The 23,884-nt window shown below is 39.0% G+C and overlaps 1 protein-coding gene across 7 annotated transcripts in view; it reads right to left on the bottom strand.

The window, feature by feature from the left end:
* Positions 1–23,884, bottom strand: part of map4k5 (mitogen-activated protein kinase kinase kinase kinase 5) — a 41,781-nt gene that overhangs the window by 14,242 nt on the left and 3,655 nt on the right. The window contains exons 3-26 of one of the 7 annotated variants that reach the window (XM_035955612.2): positions 19,443–19,500; positions 14,606–14,696; positions 12,537–12,601; positions 12,378–12,433; positions 12,247–12,294; positions 11,491–11,533; positions 11,311–11,383; positions 10,148–10,279; positions 9,869–9,931; positions 9,667–9,748; positions 8,813–8,929; positions 6,890–6,968; positions 5,022–5,093; positions 3,925–3,983; positions 3,698–3,765; positions 3,211–3,249; positions 2,586–2,630; positions 2,458–2,500; positions 1,460–1,670; positions 1,336–1,359; positions 1,146–1,228; positions 687–728; positions 364–448; positions 188–267 (exon numbers count right to left, since the gene is read on the bottom strand). In XM_035955612.2, coding sequence (XP_035811505.2) covers positions 188–267; positions 364–448; positions 687–728; positions 1,146–1,228; positions 1,336–1,359; positions 1,460–1,670; positions 2,458–2,500; positions 2,586–2,630; positions 3,211–3,249; positions 3,698–3,765; positions 3,925–3,983; positions 5,022–5,093; positions 6,890–6,968; positions 8,813–8,929; positions 9,667–9,748; positions 9,869–9,931; positions 10,148–10,279; positions 11,311–11,383; positions 11,491–11,533; positions 12,247–12,294; positions 12,378–12,433; positions 12,537–12,601; positions 14,606–14,696; positions 19,443–19,500 — 1,758 coding nt within the window. The remainder of the gene's footprint in view (positions 1–187; positions 268–363; positions 449–686; positions 729–1,145; positions 1,229–1,335; positions 1,360–1,459; positions 1,671–2,457; positions 2,501–2,585; positions 2,631–3,210; positions 3,250–3,697; positions 3,766–3,924; positions 3,984–5,021; positions 5,094–6,889; positions 6,969–8,812; positions 8,930–9,666; positions 9,749–9,868; positions 9,932–10,147; positions 10,280–11,310; positions 11,384–11,490; positions 11,534–12,246; positions 12,295–12,377; positions 12,434–12,536; positions 12,602–14,605; positions 14,697–19,442; positions 19,501–23,884) is intronic. The other 6 variants (XM_055005678.1, XM_055005679.1, XM_055005680.1 and 3 more) reach the window with 6 other exon arrangements.

The raw sequence follows: 23,884 nt of genomic DNA, 5'->3' as shown, positions 1-23,884 counted from the left end.
TGCAGCACATCCACTTCACAAACAGTCTGCACAAATTACTTGTTCAATGTTGCCAAGGCTTTAGCAAAAACTAGAATTGCAATTGCATACACAGCTTGAAGAGGAAAAGTAAAAAGTACTTCTGCTCTAATTCAACAAATATTGCTTGCCGTAACTGTAATGTGTGCTTGGTTTTAGCTGTTGTTACCTGCTCCATTGTGGCTTCATGCAGCTCATTAAGATTCAGCGTATAGATGCCATCCTCTGTCCCAAAGATTAAGTACTGATCTAGAATGAAAAAAATAAAAGAAAAAGAGGTATTGGCGCCGATAAAACATATTAATTCTGCATATTTGTGCACAATGCTCACTGTGCTGCGTGTACCTTTGGTGTCCGGATGAATCCATGATGTGGCACAGTTGATCTTCAATGGACAGCCATCAAACACTTTAGAGAAACAGGCTCCCATCTGCAATGAAAAGCAGCGCAGATCAAAACAGGCAGCCTCTGGCTCAGCAAAGCGCTAAAATGTCAGCCAGGGTTTAATGAGCTGGAGCTGAGCTGAACCACAAAGCAGAAGGCTCTGCGGACCCCAAATATCTACAGAATGCACAGCGGCAGCAGCTCCAACGAGAGTTTAATAACAGTGTCCATGAAACCAGACCAGCGGGGAAGACAGCGAGGGACAATGTAGATGAATCACTCACCAGTACTTTAGGAGTGGGTGGCAGGCCGTTGATAGCTGGTTTCTAAAGAGGAGCGGAGGAAACGAAAACCATAAGACAGCAAAGATGCAGAAGACTCAGACAAAGCAACAACAATTATTTTAAATTTAGCTACCTAATTTAGCTCCAGTCTCAACAATGAGCCAAACAACAAACAATACAGACTGTTTTTCTGAGTGTGTGCCCTGTCACAGTCAATTAAATGTTCAACACGACTGCATGCCAGATCTCCATCTTTAGCTGTCAGCACTTGCACATGATGAAGGGGAAAACATCATATTTGAGGTTTCAGAACGAGGTCAGCCAGCTCGTTGGAGACACGGCACACATCAAATATAGGCTCTACGACCACATGTGAAATTTTTATCCTCAAACCAAATGAAACAAAAGAAGAGAGGCGTGGCTATGATGGAACATGATGTGCATTATCTCTAAACTCACAGGGAATTCCTTCTTCTCTTTCCGGTGCTGCCGGTTGGGTGGTGGCCTGGGACTGCCTTCATTCACGCTGTCATCTGAATCGTCTGCCATGAAAGAGGAGACGTTTGAAATTACATCTGAGGCACAAGTGTCAATCATACAGTCAAACCGGAAGAATGTAAATCCAAAGATTTACATCAGGCTCCCTTACCTTTACATTCAGGTTTAACGAGAGCTTGTAAAAATAAAATAAGTGCTCATTTAGAGACACAGAGGACAAGTAAAAAAGTGCACTGCACATGAATTGAGGGTACAAAAGTAATGCCGACACTCACCAGCATCAGAGGCGTGAGACAAAAGGCCGGGGCTGCTGACGCTGGCTGAGAGGTAATCTGGAGAGGAGTGCTCCACCTTGTTGCCCTGCTCAGGTGTGCTCTGTCTGCGAGACACCTGGCTGGGTCCGTTCTCAGAGTTGGGGAACCTCCGGACAGTCAGACACCTCTCATCATTAAGGCCGATTTCCTCCGAGGAGCTGTTCAATCGTGGCTGAGAGGGAAGCAAGGAAAAGTCTTCATTTAAAACACTGCAACACGCACACTTTTAACCATCTGAACCCAAAAAAAAGCATATTATCTTTTCCAAAATGACACCAATTATCAAAGCCAGAAATTGCAAGAACAGATGGAACTATCAGATTCTTAACTCTCATATGGTCCTTGAGTTACTCATTTGTGACATAATCCTGCGAAAATTATCCAAACCTGAACTTAAAATTCATGTCATTAAAATTGCATTTTACATGCATGTTTCATTTAAAAATTTTGCAAAAAAAAAAACTGTTTACTACTACAGTTTACTCAGCTAAAGCCAAAAAGACAAAAAATCTGTGATTTTCAACTGAGCTGAACTGCAGACTGTGTTTACACAGAGCAGATAGATGAAACAAACATAAGTAGCAAAATATCTATAGTTTGCAAAGCTACATATTATTTCAGTACTGGGAACACTTGTGGCACTTGGAAAAAGGTCGTACATGTTGATTGGACTTTTCATCAATGCTTGTGGATCAAATAATTAAATAAATTTAACTTTGGAGTTTCTTATGTTAGGATTTTTGAAATTAAAATTGCACCAAAGATATTTTTGAGCTCTCTCTACTTCTATAAATGGTGGTGTTAGTTTCAGTGAGGTATATGAGTTTAAATTGCAGTGAAAATGAGCCTGCAATAAGGAAAACATGAAACATGAGTTTAAAAAAAACTCATAAACAGTTAAAATGGATAAAATCTGCAACCTGAATATAGTAAAAAAAAAAAAAAATCTCTAATTTTACCTTAGGGGGCAGAGGAGGAGGTACACCGGGCTTGAGGGTCGACCTGAAACATATACAGAAAGATGTAAACTACATAAACAAATGGTGAAGCACTAATGATGAAACTTGAATTTATTGACGTAACCCACAGCTCCACTTCTTCAAAGGCATCTTCAAGATGGGCAATGTGTCCCCTGCAGGATATAGACACAGTAATCAGTGTGGAAATTGAGAGTCATCAGGCCTCTGGGGGGATGTTAATGGAGCAAATGTTGATGTAAAATCCTTCCTTGGTGTAAAAAGAGCATGACTCTCTGGGGACATGGGGGCGTATTTGTTCAACAACTGAGCTTTTTGTGTTAAAACAAGACCTTAAATCACCTCTGAGGTCTGTCAACACTTACCATACCTAATATGGTGTTAGTTTAAGACACGGAGACCAAAATAAAATCTGAAAACTATGTTCAGAATAAGATGAAGTGCTGTTTCTTTACTCAGTGAGCCACAAACTAAAATTAAAGCAGTATGATGCAACTTTTTACAAAGATCTGGACATCTAGCAGTGTCTTTCATTTTCTAAAACAGCAATGTATAGCCCAGTCTGTATTTCTTCTCTCAGTTTGGATCTACAGCTACTACCACACCACATATGGCGAATGGACAGGAGTCAGGGAGGGTGGTTTGTGAAATCTCACTGCTAAAAAGAGTGGTGACAGAGCGAGGGGTGGGTTTGGATGGTGTAGGGTGCTACAGCACACACAGCGTTGGTGTTACCGTTGGAATAATTCATCCTCAACGCTTTTGAGAAGGCTCCTTCGAGGGACAAGACGAGTGAGGCCGATAGAGGACAGAGAGAAGCGACAGGAGAAAAAACAGTCAAAGCACATGGACAAGTGAGAAGAAGCTTAAAGGCCAGAGTGACATTTAAAACGAGTGAGTTCATGCACAGGTTAGATCCAGTGAGTAAGCAGGTTAATGTGAGAGACAGTGAGGAGCATCCCTAAGGAAATATTTACCCCCAGAGTGTAAAAAAATGAGCATCAAACAACAAAACATGCTCGACTGCTCTTAGGAATTACATGCTTCATCGAAAACAGACTCAGAAGAAGTGAAATAAATATAGTGACAGAACTTCAGTCCTGCGTTTGCTCTATTTTCTCTCTAGAGATGCATTAATCCCATACAAGGCAGGTGATGAGTGAAAGAGAGAGACTGGGTGTAAATGGGAGCAGTTCCCATGACGACAGTTTCCATGGATTACCTGGTTGTTATTCCTCCCTCTGCAAACGGACTCCAGGGGGAAGGGAAGTCGTTATCTTTACTCACATCCTGTGGAAAAGCACACAAAAATAGAAGTTATTTTAAATATGTGCACTTTTTTAATTTGCTAATTTATTTTCACTTTTATCCAAACACATGAATCAACTGATTTAAAAAAAATGAAAAGTAGTAGCTGCAGGTAGTCATTGAACTGAACATGATAATCACCATTTCAGAGTGAGCCTCGGTTTCCTTCCGGAGCGGCGGTTCAAACTGGAGCTTGTCGACTGTGAATGACAAACATTGTGTTTCGTTTTGTTGTTTTCCTTGCACACACCTTCGACACTAGAGGGCATCAGCACCCAACACTTCAAAACACACAAACCTCGGGAGTAGCACTCTTGTGGATTAGTACCAGGAACCTTTGGAAACACACTTCAAGTCCATTCTTAACATGAAATCACGTGTAAGAACGAACCAAAAGCGGATCAGCAGCTTCCATTACATTGTACCTGCCAAAACACCAATGATTTACGGTGCCACTATGTGAATGTTTGGTCTGGAGCCTGAAGATGAGTTGGTCACCAAAGACAAACAGAGATTACACTCGACACTAACCAGATCTGCTCGCTTTGGGGAAATATTGGTGAGAGAGCAAGAATTACAAATAAATCACGGAACAGATTCTCCTTAGTTTAGGTTTGAGATCACACTCTGTCAAACAGTTGATCCAATGAGGAAGACTGGTTTAGTGTCCAGTGTAAACACGACGTGAACCCGCTGCAATTATTAAGGTGGAAGAAATCAGCCAACCTGCCAATACATACTCCCACGTAATCAGCTTCTCATGAACAAACAAACTCTGTATTCAAGAATTTAGACCACAGATTTGTCTCTCGGAGTGTTTTTTTTTTCTGCTTGAGGTATGCTGATAATGTGGACGTGCTGCAGTTTTGTAAAACACAGATAACAGCGAGGAGGTTACGAAATCAACACAGCGAAAAAGTTTGAGAAAGTGAAGTCGAAGGGGTCAGGTAAGACATACGAGTCAAACTTAACTTCCTTGTTAGGATGTGATTAGTCATCTCCACTGTAATTTTATTTTCATCAGCCTGACAGGAACCAAGATGTCACAACACCCAAATTATTCAACCTGAATCAAGCTAAAGCTACAGTCAGTAGCCACTTCATGCAGAGGAACTCACCTTATTAGTGCCACTAGAATCTCAAACTATTGTTCTGTTATGCTACAACATTCTCCTATTTCTGAGGAGTGAGCTGGGGAATTAGACAAACACACACTGTCTCACTACGCTGTCACTAACCTGCATCCCCCCTGTGTCCCTCAGTGAAGCTAGGACTTGAGAAAGGCCCTCCTTGGTCTGTTCCATTGTTTGCTTCATGGAGGAGGGAAGGTCAGATAATGGTGAGAAATTCAGATAAAAACCAAACAGGACGTGCATCTGGTACATACGATCACAGTACAAACAAGCACAAAACACAATGAAGCACAGTATGCGTCGCTACAAATAAATACGACAAACATCTGACGGACACACGTCGCACCAATGGACTAGATTGAGCTAAAATGATGAAGTGACGAACAACCACAGCCTGATGACACGACGGGCACAACACAGCGTTCAGTAGGGCTGCACAGTATAGCGTTTCCTTGTTAAAACATTTTTTGATGCTTGATACTAAAGACAACTCGCATAGTTCTCGATTTCCATGACTAAAAGACAAGAGAATTGTGTCTGATACGGCAAAATTTTGTTTGAATTAAGGGTTCTTGGCGTTATTTTTTAACTTTATTTAAAATAAAATGTGTGTTCACAAACAGACTCCACATGTGCACAGAAAAGTAAGCGAGGAAAAGGAGAGAAAAAGAATAATTGTTTGCAAAAAACCCATATAGTGAGTTCTATGCTGCAGAAAAGATGATGTTGACCAAAAACAAGTACTCTTTCTGCAGCGTTTTGAAACTGGCAAAAGTGCAAAGCTAGATAGCAAAAAGCTACACTGGATGCCTTTAACAGTGTTACACCGCATGAGAAAGGTTCCAAAGTGATTTTTAGGTGCCTTTCTTCAATTTTTTTATTTTCAATTCTGATACACTCACCTATAAAATTATCCCAATAATCCTAGAATGGCTTGACTCTTTCCAAATCGAGCCATTCCAGACATCTGATATAAATTCCTGCATTTTTTGATATCAATACATACTACTACTACTGTTCAAAAGTTTGGGGTCACCGAGGCAATTCCATGTTTTCCATGAAAACTCACACTTTTATCCATGTGCTAACATAACTGCACAAGGGTTTTCTAATCATCAATTAGCCTTTCAACACCATTAGTTAACACAATGTAGCATTAGAACACAGGAGTGATGGTTGCTGGAAATGTTCCTCTGTACCCCTATGGAGATATTCCATTAAAAATCAGCTGTTTCCAGCTACAATAGTCATTTACCACATTAACAATATTGAGACTGTATTCCTAATTCATTTAATGTTATCATCATTAAAAAAAAAATGATGGACATTTCTAAGTGATCCCAAACTTTTGAACAGTAGTGTATGTACTGATATGAAAAAACAAAGGAATTTATATCACGTGTCTTGAATGGCTCTATTTGTATTGCAGAGCAAACAAAATATCGCAATATCACTCTTTTTCCAACACTGTGCAGCCCTACGTCCAGCTTTATCTACATCAACTAGTGACAACACAGAAACCCAACAAATTCCCTGAAGGGTTGTAAATTATAAAATATACGCCAACTAGTAAACTATATCAGATTCTGTTCTTTCTGCCTAAAAACTTAACACCTCGAAAAAAAACTCAGTGGCCCTTCAGACAAGTTAGTTCACATTATTCTGTTTAATAAAGGATGAGAGAGAATTACTTCCTACTTTAAAATAGCATGTTACACAGAAGCCTCATGGACTCTACTACGTCCACTTTCTCTTCCGTGAATCCCCGGGCTATTTTTATGCACACCACCACATGCTGTGGTCTGGACGAGAGCCAGCCAGCGCTGCAGGATTAGCGGGATGACCCTCAGACAAGCCACCGGATCTTTATTGACCTAAACAGCCAGGCTGGGCAACACATGGACCAATGACAGCACAGATGCGAGGCAGGGGGCAGGTCTTGGCGATGGGTTTGGGCCTTTTTGTTCACTTACAGTCGATCTCTGAGCGCGTCCTCTCGGCTCTGGCGTGTTTGTTGGTAGAGCGGATGGTGTGTCTGACTGCAGAGAGGGGCTGGAAAAAAGAGAGAGAGGAAGAGACAGAATTAAAAATAAAGAAATGGGTTTGAACTGTTTGAGCCCCAAAACCCATTGGGGAGTTCGGAAGGCATGCTAGCTTCAAAAATACATCTATCAGAGCCAGAAATTGTAAAAACGGGGACTTCTGTTGGATTTCAAACTCTCCAACAGTCCTCAAACTAGTCATACCTGACATGTGGTACCCTTGGAAAAATTAACAAATTCTAAGCTTAAAATTGCAGTATTTCTTCAAAACCCACTTTTTCAGAATAGAATAGAATAGAAATACTTTTTTAATCCCTGAGGGGAAATCTGTTTGCTACAGCAGAAAGAGTACAGTTCCCACCACCATAAATACAGATAAATAGGCAAAAATGCGCAGCAAATAAAAAATAAACAATAAGAATAATATAAAAAGCAAAATGCCCTAAAATTCAAGTATGGAAACAAATTACAAATACTTTGAGCAAAATATTGAGAGCAAAATAAAACATGCTTGTGCCTTAAAATAACTGCAGCATGGCACAAAAAAATGGTATACAGAGGAATGACGTTAGGAAGTTGTTGGAGGATACATACAACACAATAATAACTTTATTAATCCCTGAAGGGAAATTCAATGAATGAATGAATGAATGAAATGAATGAATGAATGAAATTCAATTCAGGACATTCCACATGGGGCAGCATCTTTCTGGAGTAATGTGAAAAACAGCTAGTTTGATGAGGTTGTAAAAATGTAAAATAATTACAGTATATAGAGCCATAACTTTTTTCCAATTTTGTGTGTCTTATGTGGACATTGGGAAAAATGTTGTACATGTTGATTCTAGTCTTAATCGATTTTTGTAAAATAAATAATCAAAAAAATTCAGCTTCTGTTGCTTCTATTTTTTAGAATTTATGGCATTATAATTGTAAAGAAGACATGTATGAGTTCTGTCTGCATCTTGCTATGGTTGTACCGTTTTCATAGATGTGCAATACTTTATATTGCAGTGAAAAATTAGCCCCCAGGGAGTAAAAATTCACAGCGTTATCAGCACTAAGAGCACTTGAAAAGGTAAAGTTTCAGCAACTTATGTAATACAAACTTGAGTAATTTGGGACATATAACATTATCTTTTAAAATAATCTATAGACACAGATTCTGAAACTTGCAAGTCAAGTTAAAGCTGAGCTGCGTTTCTTGTGCAACATGGCATTATTATGCATCCCAGAGGCTGTTTGTTTGCAAAGAGCTCCATTGCTTGCAGTCAATAGCCTTCGGGGTTGTTTCACTCATCGCGGCCAAGACAGTGCTACTGCTGTCAGGGGGAGAACAGCACAATGGTCTTTTAAAAGGCGCTGGTACCACTTCTTTGGCTGCCACATCGATGTGATGTTGATTCCAGTTGGAATAATAATGTCAATGGAGAGAATCAAGAAGAGGAGGAGGGAAGGGAAGTTTTAGGGGAACATGAAACCAGACTTCAGCAAAACTGACTGCTTAGCTTCCACTGCCAAGCTGCAGAAAAACCATGCTGTTCTAATGTTTACATCCACCGCTGATAGAAAGTCTGACGGTGTTTGCAAGTCTGTCGGTTTTGCAAAGTCTGCTTTACCACAATGTTCAGTATCATCTACTGTGACAGAGGGAGGTTGTTTTTGCACTGATTTTGTTCTTTTTTTGTCGTTTATCTGTAACAAGAGATTTACAAAAACACCAACCACTGCCATAATATCGGTTTTAATACTTTCAGCTGCTTGGCTATGCAAGATCTGATTTTCCTACTGATGTCTTTAAGCGAAGACACCTTTTTCCATTAATATGATGCATATGACATGGAAGCAGACTACCTCGAGGTCATCGTCATCCACTTCACTATAATGCTGGTGGTTGTCTGGGTTGTTCATCTTATCTAGGAGGTCGACTGCGAGCCTCCTTGTCAAACCCGTCTGGGCCACAAACACGTGCTGGAAGAAACAATAAAACAATAAAGATATTTTATCTCAACAACAGTTGTTTTATCAGCACTCTGACATTTCTAATCTGACAAACACGACCCATGAAAGCAGCTGTGGAAGCATATCATCCCTAAAGAGAGATTTAAGTCTTAGTTTTAGTATTAGAGGGTAATTAAAATGGTCTCTGTTAATCATCAGCTTTCAGAACTACTGTGCTGAGACAACTAGCCTCAGAGGTAGTAACTGTGTTAATAATAGTAAAAGAGTATCTTTTAAGAAACGGTAGCACTTGTGTTTATATTCTGCCTGAGGCCTAAATATTAAAAACAGGTGCTAACTGAACTTTAGCTCCTCTTTAAATGAGCTGACGCACTCCAGCTAAGATATAATTACAAAGCTTTAATAAATTACTGAGCAGTTCAAGGAACAGTCTCACTGTACGCCAAACAGCTAGAAATTCTGCCAAAACCCCACATAAGCTCATTAGAACAACTAAAGTCCTGCTGGATTTAGTCAGACCCACAACTTCTTGTTTGTCAGGCCTTTCGGATTTACAAATATCAAGCAACAACAGCTTGTTCTTGTAGTAAAAAAAATTACAACACAACATTTTAACAGCAACTAAAAAAAATTGCATCTCAGCTAATGCTTACTGTTTCGACAAGGTTCAGCTCCTATTTTTCAAATATTTCAATCTCTAAGTGACATTAAAGCATCCGCTACACATTAAAGGCACAATTTCTTACCGATAGAAGCTTCTCCGCAGTGGGCCGCTTCTTTGGGTTCTTTGTTAGAGACACTTTGACAAAGTTATGGAAGGCAGCAGACCTGGAGGACAAGATAGTTCTGTTTAAATACACTGATTATCCATGGTATCCTCTGAGGCAAAGGTATGAACTATCATATTGTAAACCTGCAATAGTACACTGATTATACTGAGACACTCACCATTTGTTCTTGTCTTTTAGCTTGGGAGGCTGGAAGCTACTCTTGGACATCAAAAACAGGGCCCTACAGAGGACAAAGAAAAGAGGGAAATGTGCTCCAGTAAGGAATTAAAAGCCCTGCAGCATTGACTAAATTTATCTTACATGTATTTTGTATAAAACAGGACGGCTGCTCGAGCAATCAGAAGACGTGATGACACATTAGAGGACACACAAAGGCAGGAAGCAGGCTAAGAAATTATGTGAGGAAGTTCTGACCGATCTTTTTAGGTGGAAGTACCTCATTGGATGCAGGTCAAACATCGGAGGCTGCAGCTCGGCCAGCTCTATGGATGTGATGCCAACGGCCCAGATATCGCACAGCTGGTTGTAGCCGCCGTTTTTCTCCACTGCTGCCACTTCTGGAGCCATCCTAGACACAGTCAGGACAAAGCTTCAGCTGCTTTCCTTAATTTAAAAACTACATTATTACCAACACTGTGATAACATGTTGATCAAAACCACGCCAGGGTTTTAGTGTCTTGCTGTAAGACACTTTAATGTGGGAAAACAAACTTGTACCTTTCAGGGCACCACTAGCACACTGTAGCTGTGTTTCCATTTAGCTGTCAAGCAAATTTAAGGTGGACTTCTGAAATGTTCGAGTGAATAAACTACTATTAAGTATTATTATTCAATAGTGTCACCAGAAGGCAATGGTATAGGCTACTTTACGCGTGGCTGTAATAAACAGAGTAGAAGAGGTCGGACACAAAACCAGATGTTTGCTTACCGCTAAAGAACCTTAAAGAAAACAAAATTTGGGTCATCTAAGAGAAAAAAACGAGAGAAGGCTTTGGGAAAGTTGTAATTTTTCTTTCAGCTGGAATTAGTCATGAAATAGCTGACCAGTCATACAAAGTGAATATTCTCTGCATTAGAACTTATCCAAAAAACTGGTTTCCATCAATTATTATGAGCATTTTCTCTTTTTTGAAAAGTTGAAAACCTGTGTACCAACAAATTCTGAAAATGATTCTTTCATGTCAGCTGGAATAAGTCATGTTTCAGATGAACATGATGAAAGAAGCAGCAACAGCTGACCAGATATTTTTTCCACGTTAGAAGTTACTTTAAAAAAATGTGTTTCCATCACCTATTATGGGAAATAATTCTATTTCGAAAAGTCAAAAATCCCCTCAAGCAAATGCAAAAACTTTTCTGCAAAATTGAGGATGTTTTTGTGAACTTTTTGTGATGTAGTACTTAAAAATGGGCATGAAAATACATAATGGAAACACAGCCACAACCTGGATCCTGCTGCAGAGAAAATGGTGACACAGACTGTCAAGTGGAAAATATCCTAGTATGTGGCTGCAGGTCTTTAATCAGTGCTTCTTTGAAAACGGCTTACAAAACCTGTCGAGGGCCCAATGGCTTGTTTTATGAGAGTGACACACTCACCAATAAGGTGTTCCGATGAAGGACTTTCTTTTGGCAATGGTGGCTGTTATCTTGGCTGCAACTCCAAAGTCAGCTGTAACGAGGGTTGACAGGGCTTTTCAGATTACGTAATGCACACAGGACTAAAAGCAAACGAGGAGCTCAAGTCCTGGAGAATTAACACGCCAGAGAACAACTTACCTAACTTCACATCTCCGTTGTCTGTTAGAAGTATGTTGGCACCCTGTTAACGAACAAACATTTCTTTTACTTTGAGAAAATACATGCAAGAGTCAGTACCCATATTTTAACATCATGTCACCAAGACTTAAAACACTGCGCTGAGCTGATGTTGTGCCCAACTGGCTCACAACAAAGTGCCACTTATGTGTTAACCTTTCTCAGCAACATCTGGTCTGGTTAAATCATTAACTCCTGGTCTGTTTCTGATCTGACTTCCAGTGAGGCAGCACCAGTATTACGGCTTTTTGACAGTTCCACCAACAGTGTTTCTGTTGGCTGTGACTGACAGTCTCTCTGGTGGCATCCTGCGGTGAGAGTAGCGGAAACAGGAAGCGCTTGCTGCGTAGAGCTGAGAAAAGATAATAGGTGCAGCCCTGACCTTCATGATAACACATGAGAGCGAGGCTCCAGCCTTCTGTGCGTGCGTCGAGCACCATCAACTTTAGTTCAACCTCAAAACTGCGGTAAATGACACCATCGGTCACATGCTGGCAGGCGAGCACATCCCCAGCTATGATTTTCCTGTTGCTTCAGTTTACACCTCTGCTGCACTACAGAGGAGTCAGACCTCTGCATTTACAGAGATATTAATAGTTTTGAAGCTACGCTTTGAAATTTGCTGTTTGAAGATTTTCCATCTGCATGAACATGAGACCAAGTGTTTGGGTGTGGACACTGAAACTTAAAAGAACACAAAATAAAAAGAGATGATACCTTGATGTCACGGTGCATCTTGCCCTTGATGTGCAGATATCCCAAACCCTGTAAAGGCAATTAAGTATTCTGTAATGAACTCAACTGAAACTACAAACTTTCCAATATTCATTCAAACTATCTAAAATTACCTGTAAGGTCTCCCTGCTGACATATGCAATTTGGAGTTCTGACAAAGGTCCAGTCACTGTTACATAACACAATTGAATTCAATGTTTGCAGGAAATGGAAGACAGAGGTGGGTTTCATATTATGCACACATAAAAAATAACTCTGGACTGAAAACTTACCATGATAGATGTCCTGCAGAGATCCTCCACCACAGTACTCCATACATATCCAAAGTTTCTCTCGACTGGAAAAAAGCAGATGAAGATATTTCTTGAGTAAACACATCACACCAAGTAGCACAACATCAATAAGCAGCTTTCCCTTCCTGAATAACTTCACAAACATGTTAATAATTTAAGCCAAGTGGTGAGAAATAAATTGTTAAATATTAGTAGTTTTGTAGCTTTTTGTAAAATAGGTCAATAGGATGGTACATGATTAGGGTGAGTAAAATAATGTCAACCAAGTCTCTAAAGGCCAAAAATAAGCAGCGTGATTACAACTGACACCAATCACACTGCTAACTGTTCTTATTTTTAGTCAAAATGTCTCATCCCACTTTATTTAAGATAAATTCTCTTAAGTGACATTTCAGCGAAATGGAGGGACTTGTTTTAAGACAATGCATCTTAAATATCTTGTTAAGTTAAACTATCTTGAAATTATCTTGTTTTGAGTTGTATTTTACAAGAGAACTCAAAAAAAGTTTAATACATCTCAAATTAGGAGGTTACATCAAAGCAAAAATCTATTTTTGAGTGAAAAACTACTATTTCTTTTAGCATGTCTGGCTTATTTTAAGACACCTAAGTTTGACAATCCTGGTAAAATAGAGCTTAAAATAAGTTTTCCCAGCTAATTTTAAGATCTCAATATTCTAAATATCATATCTTATTTCAAGAAACCTTACCAAGCTGTTTTTCACTTGTTCTATTGGCAGATTTTTTCACTTATTTCAAGATAAAAGTTCCTTGAAATAAGTTTTTCTTTCTTGTTTTGAGAGGAGCATATTTTCCAGTGCAATCACAGCTAATGCTATTCTTCTAAGGCTCTACTACAGATTGGTATGTTTTTATCTGACCAAATTTTCACTGTGCTACACCAACAGCTTTCTAAACCCATGAATACCATGTTTTCAAACTCTGAACCTACCCAGCCTAATGGAGACTACCTGGTCTGACTTATTTAACATTTACTGCCCGTTTACTCAGATATGGCTCTGAACTAGGTGACGCTGCGTCAGAGAAGTCGTCGGCATGGCTGCATTTTGTTCAAACAGATGGCCATAAAGTCCAGTGTAAACTCTGCAAACTGCAGCTTTCTTATCACAGCTCAACAACCAACAAGGTATATCATGTACAAACAGGAGGCGAACTTGTCAGTTCTCGTTCTGGGATCAACAATTGACTTCAGAAACTGTATAAATATAGGAAGGTGCATGATGGTCTGTCAAATAACCAGGTTAAAATGATGTACAATGCTGCAAATACTAGCACTTTATGTCTGTATATAGTTCATTTAGGTTAACAGGCTCTCCCTTGTAGCAATTTAAATAATCCTGAGATAACAAACAGCAATCGATTTGTTCAAGACTCGATGTGATTTCAGTCAGTCAACGCTTTCTTCATCTGAGTACAGCCATACACTCTTCACACCTTTTAGCTGGTCATGGAAACCATTTCAGGTAAAGAGGCACATCAAAAGGAAACTAGAATTTCCTCAAATAAATAAACTGTGGTTTGCCTAAAACAGTTTGATAATAATTAATGCATGGCGGGTTGCTCATTAACATTTTACTGTAACCTGTCGAGCTCTGTGTGGCGGGAATATATGAGACATTGCCTGCTGCGATAAGACATGCATCTCTCTGCACTAACAGCCACATAAAACAGTTCAGAGGCTCATATTCCAGTTAAACCTGCTGGAAGTCGGAGGCAGTTGTGGGCGGACCGGACCTACTTCCTCTGAGATACCAGCCGCAAAACACAAGACTCCATTAAAACACAAGAGCAGCATCCTGGCACTGAAAGGCCTAGTCAGCACCAGTCAGTCCAGTTGCAGAGTTTGAGTCATACTTTCACACAACACTGTGACTAAGTAATTTAATGCAACATGTGAGTTTCGGGCAGCGGCTTGTTAAATCCTTTTGACAGTTACATATGAATTCAACAACTGGACTGGCTGTGAGAGAGGAGAAAACAGCGAGTCTGAAGTGACAAAGCAGGCGTATTTTTGAGCTGGATCTTACCAGAGGTAGCTCCCAAAGTAGGCCACGATGTTGTGGTGCATGCATTCCTTCACCATGAAGATTTCCTGCTGTATGATGGAAAAGTCATCCCCTGGAAACAGAGGGAGAAATCGCACAGACAGAGAAATATTATTAGTTTTTCATTGTCTGCATAACAAATTGCTCCATTTTAAAATGAGAAATGATTGCAGGAATTAAACTGGAATCATTTACAGTCCATGTACACAACAAAATTGGTGTTTTTGACGCTAAAACAAACTTTGAATTTGACAAAAATCAAAGCAACTGGAATGCCAGAAAGGTTGCCTTAAATTTCAGGCTTTAGAAAACACTTTCCCTTTGGTTTACCAGTCTGAAAAAAGCCACAGAGTCATCCCATATTTACCTCTGACTATATGGTTCCAAACTTCATTTCTGTGTAAATACAGCAGATTATAGAACAGCCAGTGACATTAGAAGGAACATCTTGTACTTTTAAAGTTTATGTGGTATAGGCTAATATCCAGGCTGCCTTCCAGTGCAGCAGTAGGAAGTAGAAAGACAAAAATATGTAAGTCCAGCTGCTCCCAATTGTGCAGAGAGACAGCCCTGGAATACATTAGCCGAAGGTTAAGATCTATCAGATTCTGCCAGCTTCAACGCTCAATCAGCCGACTTGTCATCACAGGCAACACTCCAGATTAAGCTCATTAAACAGATGTGCCCTCTGCCAAAAAAGGGTGAAATCAAAACAGCAGGCTGCACATTTCTGCTGCTGGAAATCACTGACAACAAACCATTTACTCGTTTCCCTAAGCATATGGTGAAGTGTGTTGGTTCCGCTCAGTGTGGTGGCATGTAAACACAGCTTTTTTGATGTTTGAATTCTGTTATAAAATCATCTGGCTGACATCTCGGTCCAAAAGTCAAACAAATTTTGACTACTGGCGCTTAACTTTGAGCTGCCATTTAAAACAGCTCCAAACACTGAACCAGGTGGGCCTGTGGTTCCATCACATTTAAACGGGATTTAAACTCTGGTAGAAAACATGGCAATGGAAACCACAGAAGCTCTTTATCGAGCATAAACTGTTTGTACCCAACTGCAGTCCTGTTTTGAGCCTGTCTGGGAGGGTTAGGCTCTCTCATGTGAGCGTCTGAATTAAAGTCTCATTGGAATGTCAACACGTGCCAAACAAGCCGACCGATAAACAACAAAGCAGTAAATTTCCATTTGCTTTGGACGACAACTTACTGGCGTGTCATCGCAAGGGTTATGAAGTTTAGCTAGTAGAAGACTTATGTAATCTAGAATAACAACCATGCATACCTGCTATTATTACACATAGAACAGCATCTTATAAACAGAACATTTCTTCTCTTCAGATTAAAACAAGCGAGAGCCAGGATGTTTTTCTCATTCAACCCAGCAGGGCAGACTGGAGAGAAGAAAAGCCACAAAATATGTATGTTTCTAGCTTTTCCATAGCTGATTGTGCAAAAGGAAAAACAAGCCACCAGTGAGAGGATCATATATAAAGAACATGCACTGTTCAGTATATGGTAAGTGTAAGGGGTGTGTACATCCAACTGGTTTTACATTCACCTTGGAAGTAGATCTGCAGTCATTATTTAAATAAACAATTAGTTGTCAACTATTTAATTAATTGCCAGGTATTTTGACAATCAGATTCAATCATTTTTCAAGAACAAAAGTCAAAATTCTCTGATTTCAGCTGCTTAAATCTAAATATTTTCTGGTTTCTTTTCCCCTCTTTGACAGTAAACTGAAATATTTTAAATTGTGGACAAAAGACATTTGAAGACATCATCTTTGACTTGGGGAAACACTCCACAACATTTTTCACCATCTTTTTGACCAAACTAATCCATTTATCCAGAAATCAATTGGCAGATTTATCAACAATGTTAATAACCATTAACTGCATCCCTGTCTTGGTTGGCTGCTATTATTATGACTTTCAAAAGCTTGATTTAAATTCCTAATTTAATCCTTGTTTTCATATTTCCAATAGTTTGTTCAGCACACGACTGCAGTCTTGTACCTGTATGCTTCATACTAGAGTCAACCAGTGCAGTTTTTGTTAAGTGTGAATATCATTTATTAACAATCAAGTACACTGATAACATATATTTAGAACCAATATACATTTGCAGTAAAAATGAAAATGTTGGCATGAAAATTTAGTACAACTCCAACATACAATTTCATTGAAATGTCTTTTTTTTATTTATGTTTAAATATATATAATAAAATAAAACCTTTCTACGTTTATCACTCAGTGTTGAAGGATAAATCAATGTTATTATTACATTTCAGACAAAGCTCTGTGCAGGAAATTGTTCGAGACCTCAGAGTGGTGACTACAGACAAAGGGAAGTGAATGTATAAGAGGCAAAGTAGCACATTTTTAAATTAATTTATGTTATTTGAAATAAGTTTAAAATAATGATACAGATAACCAGAAAAATTCTACTTCAGACTTGGCTTTAGCAGTGCATGTCCCCATCATGTGCACTTGTTTTTCTTATTCTTATTACATAAACATGGCATGTGTGTAACGAGAATGACTGAACAACAGTCCTTGTGCTTGTATCACCACCAGAAGGCTAAGAAACTGGAAGTGAAGTGCTTGTATCATTCAGCTGGAACTCCTCCCTTCTCTCTCTGGATTTTTATGCATAAGAGGAGATAATAAGGACATAATGAATGCCTCACAATTTTTCAAAAGCTACTTAGAGCAACTGCTTTACAGCTTTAAACACACAGCTTGAATAATAACAAATGTGAAAATCATTTCCTGGCTACATCAAAAAACACCGCAAGGAGCATCACTTGTGTGAACTAATTAATTACGTTCTAATTATGCATCGCTACATCTGTAATTACGCTCAGACGTTTTCAAATATAACTGTTGACAGAAAATGGTTCCAAGAGCCACAAAAAATTTTCTGCAAGTGTAATTTCAGTGACACGGTGCTGAACTTAGTCCTAAAAAAATATATAACAAGTCGCCCCACAATTTTCTCTTCTTGGTGAGTCGAGGCCGAAGCCACTTCCTCTCAGACTGAGTGCTTCACTCGGCTCTGAATATGCACATTCTCACCCATCTTGTCAAGTTTCAGTTCACTATGCTGTAGTTATTCAGTGTAAAGTCCTGACCAGTCACACATTACTATGATTTAATAGGTGTCATGTCAGTTCAATATTACATTTTTAGAGGTAAAAAAGCTCTCATTTAACTTCAAACTGTTCACTAATTCGGAAGCATCAAAGAACGACATCAGAAAACGTCTGCTGCGTATATCCCAACGTGACAGCTTATAGAAAATTAATTCAACTGAGAGAAACTGTTCAACAATATAAAGGCTTGCAGCAGAATTTCTCACAGGAGCTGTCAGGACGCTGCTGCAAACAAAGAAGCTGAAAAACTTGGCCGACATAAGAGGAAGAGAGGTATAAAGAGGTCTTTAAAGGAGCATGTACACTCCAAAAAAAGGGAAACTCTCCGACGTCCTCTCCCACGTATGGTCAGTAAGTGCAGACTGATGCTAATTTGGTGCAAAACGGTTGTTTGTCTTTTAAATTATACAAATAACAAGCCCCACAGGCCTGCAGCCGGAGGGCTTCACCACTCCTAAGTTTGTTCTCCGTGTCCCTGACTTCATACCGGCATCACTTTTCCTGGTCAAACCTGTTTGATAGCACGGTCCACCCAAAGCTGATTACCTTGAAAACAGAAAGGAGTGACTCTGGCAAAAGTTCGGATAAAGAAAAGCGAGGCCTTCCTAAACAGCGTGGCCTGGGATGGGATAATCCTGGCTTTGATTCTTGTTTGAGAATCACAAAAAAGGAAGATACAGAAAAGATTAAAGGTGATTAAAACCTGCACTGGACTGCACAACTCCAACACTGCTCTAAAACATTTTTACCTGTGCACTTGGCTCAATTTCACTACTAAATTATCTGGTATTTCTTTGTATTTTATGTGGTAAGTCTGCACAAATAATATTTAGTGTGACTGCAGTGCACATCAGTGAAAGTGCATTTAAAATTTACATTCTGAAGCAAGGAAAACTCGTCCCTTCTTGAGTCTTTCACACTCCGACACTCTAATCCTAACTCCTCCTCTTTCGATGTTCCTGCAGAATATATTTGTCTTCTGTTTAATCTCTCCACACACTGATCAGAGAAGGGAAACGTACAGACGGATGATCTTGAGTTTACAGATCAAACGCTGGACAAGTTAAATATTGGTCCCACATCAAATCGCTCCCAGTGTAATGCAGACAGCGGCATGATGAATGAAAGAGAAAACAAACATAAGTGAATCTCTCCTTCGCTGGCTGGTAATCAGCTGAGCTCTGTCTGGTTGATGGTGGCACAAAGCCCTTTTCTGTAATCCCACTAATCTGGATCGCACTAACTCTGTCACTAGGTCATCACCAGTACAGACCCCGCCGGACACAAACGCATTCCTGCTCTTCTCCGTGTACACAATCGCAGGCTGTGATATGATTTGGAAGCATTTTTATTTTAGAAATAATAACTGCTTCAAGTCTTTGATCGGTACTTAAAAGGATTAATAAACTGAAGGTCATTAATTCACATAATAAATATCAAAATAAGTCAAACAACACTGGTTTTATGAGCACAGAAGAATCTGCACTCTACGGTTTTGGCACCAAACGCAAATATTTTTCAGTCTTTCTGCATATTTCACCCGAAAGCCTGGAAAATAAGTTATTTTCCAGACATTCAGAAAATGTGAAAGTATCGTCTTTTTTTTTTTTGTCGCTGTGATGAGAATAATGAGTTAAAGATGATGATTCTTACCTGGTTCCAACTTTATGATCTTCACAGCAGCAAGCTCTCCTGTTTGTATGATTCGAGCCTGAAAGACACAAAAAAATACAATTGTGAGCTTTTTTTGCAACTCACTCAACTGTGAATTCCAAAACAAAAAAATGATCATGTGGATGGAACTAAGTGTTAATTTACCAAACAAAACTATTTCTGCTTGATGCTCCTCTCCTCACTTGTGGGGATTTGTGGCTTTAGATTGAGATTCAAGTGAGCATTTTTTAAGTTTTGGGCTCGTCGTTGGATAAAACACGATATTTGATATCAGCTTAAGTTAGAATGGCATTTTTTGCTATTTCAGACATTTTACACACCAAACGTTTGATACATTAATCAGAAAAATGAGAAAACTATTGTTGCAGCCCTGTTCTTTGGGATATTATTGCAAAAATGTAATTTAAAAAGTGCGGGGCTGTTAGTCCAACAAAAAAAGCAGTTTGCACATGCTTTTATAGAGAACTTGTGAGTGTTTTATGCCCATTTTTTACTGAATATCAACAGATAAATTGCAGTTGCAGCTGACATTACATAACATGATACTGTGCTCTGACAAGACATGATCTAATGGCCTACATAAACCAATGAACTGGATGATTTTTTTCCACCTCTGAGAAACTTTCAGTTCCTGAATCAGGCAAATTCAGCCTAAATGACTGGTTCCCTCTGATATATTTTCCGAAAAGGCCAAATATATTTCAGACAAAGCTCTTCCTAAAAAGCACTATCACCAAAAGAGGTTATTCGGTCAGTGGTGTTAGTCAGCAGGGAGAGGCTGGAGACAGTCTGTCTACAACTATGACTTATCAGTAAACCTTTAAATATCTTTACTGTAAATGACTGGTGGTTTTGGCATTCTTGCAGTTGCACATTTTCATACTTAATTCTGTTTCTGCTCCGAATTTGTGCATTACCGCCTTCACAGTGTGACATTTTATATCACCAACAGCCACATCCAACTCTGCAGAGAAAAGAGATTTCAAGATGTGTCCGTTTGTGTGAAATATCTGTGCCAAAGTAGGCTGCGCTGACTTCCAAATCCAGGTCAAGACGGGATGCTCCCTAATCCGTGGGAGCGAAATGTCAGGGACGAGCAGCTAAATCAGCCGCAAACCATAAAGCCCTGCAGCGAGGCCACCTTCCAACACTGGGAACGTGTTGGCTGATTTGCATGTATGAACACTAACCAAATGAGGCTTGCAACTGCTCTGCAGATAATATCCCACGTGTGCCAACAAACAAATTGTGTTACAAATAACATTTTACAACAGAGCTTCAAGGATTCGTGAAGTAAGTGTGAAGTAGCAAACTAATCTCCAACAAATTTGATAATTCATCAATTTGAGTAACTTTTACAGAAAATAAAAGTCCGAACTCGTTAAATCCACCTTCTTAAATTTGATTATTCTGGTTTCTTCACTTCTCCATGACAGTAAACTGAATATCTCTGCGTTATGACCAAACAAGATATTTGAGGACGTCATTTGGACTTTGAGAGATACTGATTGACATTTTTCTCCATATGTTGGTTGATTTGCATGCAGAAACACTAACCAAACAAGGCTTGAAACGGATCTGCAGATAATATCCCACATGCATGCAAACAAATCATATTACAAACAGTATTTTACAACAGAGCGACAATGACTCTTTAATTCTTGTGTCAACGAGAAAATTAATTGCCAAGAATCTGATAATTTATTAGTAGGTATGACCAATTTTTAAAGAATAAATGTACAAAGTGTCGGATTTCAGCTCCTTAAATTTGAATATTTTTGGGTTTCTTTATTTTTCTATGTCAGTAAACTACACATCTTTTGGTTGTTGCCAAACAAGACATTTGAAGATGTTATTCGGGCTTTGAGAGACACTGACTGATGTCTCATCTCATCTCATTTTTGGAGAATTCACATGTCAAACAACTCATCCATTAGTCAACAATGAAAATAATCATTAACTGAAGCTCTATCTTCCAATAAAGAAGAGTTATTCTGCTGTTCACGTACTGCATCACGGCACACTTCTTAAGCATTGATTTTTAAAATGCTGATTTCCAACTATGTGAGCCAGCAACTCTTCAGCTTCCAAGTGTCTGTCTGAGAGCTTGCTAACAACTTGTGTCTCACTTTACACTTCCTGAAGAAGCTAAAACCAACCTGAGAACTAAACCAGGAAAGGAGAAGTTCGGAGCTGACTGTTCACACGTGTGAAGCAGCAGACAGGACAGTTTTATTAACCTTTGACTGAGGGAAGGAGGGAGCAAGTAACAGACCTCTAAAGAGACAACATTTGACACTAGATCAATCACCGTGTCAGACTGAGGTGAAACAGTTGTGTCTGACGTCTGCACAGATCTAAGGTAACTGTGGTTAAGACGTCTCTTTACAACACAAACATGCAAGGAAATCTAACTTTTTATAACATGTACAAAGCCTCTGCACACAAAGGCTTATTGATGTGTGCAGGATCAAAAACTCCTCAGTGAAATATCATTGATAAAGTGAGTACAAGCAGGATTCCCTGGTTCCTTGTTTGGCATCCGACTCTGACACAAACAGAGGAATCAATATTCAATTAACATCCCATTCAGATCTTTTTGTAGTGGACTTTCATTCACTAAACAAAACTCATTCACACAAATATTTTATTGGCACCAAAGTGGAACAAAATTCCAGCACATACTTTGTTTTTAAATGTGAAAAAGTTTCATAATGTCTATCAGATTATTAGAAAGCGATATTGACGATCAATCAGTCAGTTCAGCAAGTGTAATTTCAGAGACATGATGCCAATAACAAATGAATGAATCATTGTCAAAAACGATAAAAAGTGAAAATGCATTTCTCAAATCAATATAATCAAATTCTTTGTTTAGCATCCAATTTTAACACAATCAGAGAAATCAATAATGCATTAACATCCTTTACTGACTACATGCAAACAGTTTTTTAAGAAAAAAAGACAAAATTCTAAGATTCCACCTTCTTAAATGTGAATATTTTCTGGCTTCCTTCTGTTTCTATGACAGTAGGCTACATATTTTGGGATATTCCACTTTCTGACAATATATAAACCAAACAATTAATTGATTAATCAAGAAAATAATCAACAGATTAATCCACAATGAAAATATTTGCTGCTTGCAGCCCCGGCAAATTGTCAACTGTGATGCCAAAGAGTAGAAACGTGTTTCTCAGATTAGTATAATTAAACGTGGTAAATCATTAAAGGTGAGGAATGCTGTGCCCATTAAAGTTCATCCGTGCACGGCGGGCCAGAGGAGGAGTTTTCCCAGTTTGAGGTGTTTCCGCTGTCAGTGCAGCGTGGAACACACCCATAGCGAAACGCATGTTTAGACAGGGGCCTGATCATATTTCAGGCCACTGCAGCCTCTCAGCCTGCGAGCTCTGGGAGAATACCAGGCGCAGCATTCCACCGGTGGCCCGTCTGGGAGTGGGGGGAGGCCAGAGAGGCTTTGTATGGAGAGAGGCCACGACAGACTGGCTGAACTATCACGTCTGGATCAGATGGTCGGTCTGTGACAGATGGATAAACAACAAAAACTCTCCAGCAAAACACACCTCGCTGCAGCCCCACACACAGCCGGTAAAAACTGGCGGTTTCGGGAGCTACCAGATTAGAAGAAAACTGCTACACTTCACATAAAAACGGCAATAAAATAATGTTTTTGCTAATTTTTTTTGTAGATATTTGGCTAAAATGTCATTTTAGACTAGAAAATGAAACCGTTTTTGTCGATTAGTGTGTTGATTGCAGCAAGGAAAGCAAGGAAAAAAATGTCCACTAGAGGCAAAGGTGATGCTTCCACCAACAGTTCATTACTCAGACATTCAATTCACAGTAGGGCTGTAGTGATAAAGTGTTTTTCCAAATCTCAAAAAGACATCCTCAGAGATATTCAGTTAACTGTCATAGAAGAGTAAAGAAAACCAGAAACATTTCTAATTCAAGAAGCTGGAATCAAAGATAATTTGACTTTTTTTTAACCTAAAAAATAGCTCAAAACGATTAACTAATTGTAAAAACAGTTGCTGATTAATTTAATAGTTGACATCTCACTATTTAATCGTTGCAGTTCCAGTAATAGCAGCTGCAAGAACAAGTGAATATTTTTGCAGGATGAATCAGTTATTAGAAATCAAAAAAGTAGGCAGCTAATTATCTATCGATTGACTAATCAAACATTCTTTCAGCTCCACTTCCTCCATAATAAATATTTTAATTCTGGGGTTGTACTGCTTTCAGGAAAGTCAGCCTTCTGTCAAAATACGGCTGTTGCAGTGACATCTTGCCTATCAAAGACATTTAATACATTAAATAAATACAGCACGTGGAATAGTGTGTACTTTTTTTTCCTCTTTAATTACACAGATATCAGTGTGTTTTAGTTGGAAGGT

Source organism: Amphiprion ocellaris, chromosome 20, assembly GCF_022539595.1.
Source record: "Amphiprion ocellaris isolate individual 3 ecotype Okinawa chromosome 20, ASM2253959v1, whole genome shotgun sequence".
In the NCBI taxonomy this organism is placed as follows: domain Eukaryota; kingdom Metazoa; phylum Chordata; class Actinopteri; family Pomacentridae; genus Amphiprion; species Amphiprion ocellaris.
This window is presented reverse-complemented; position numbering and strand designations above follow the sequence as displayed.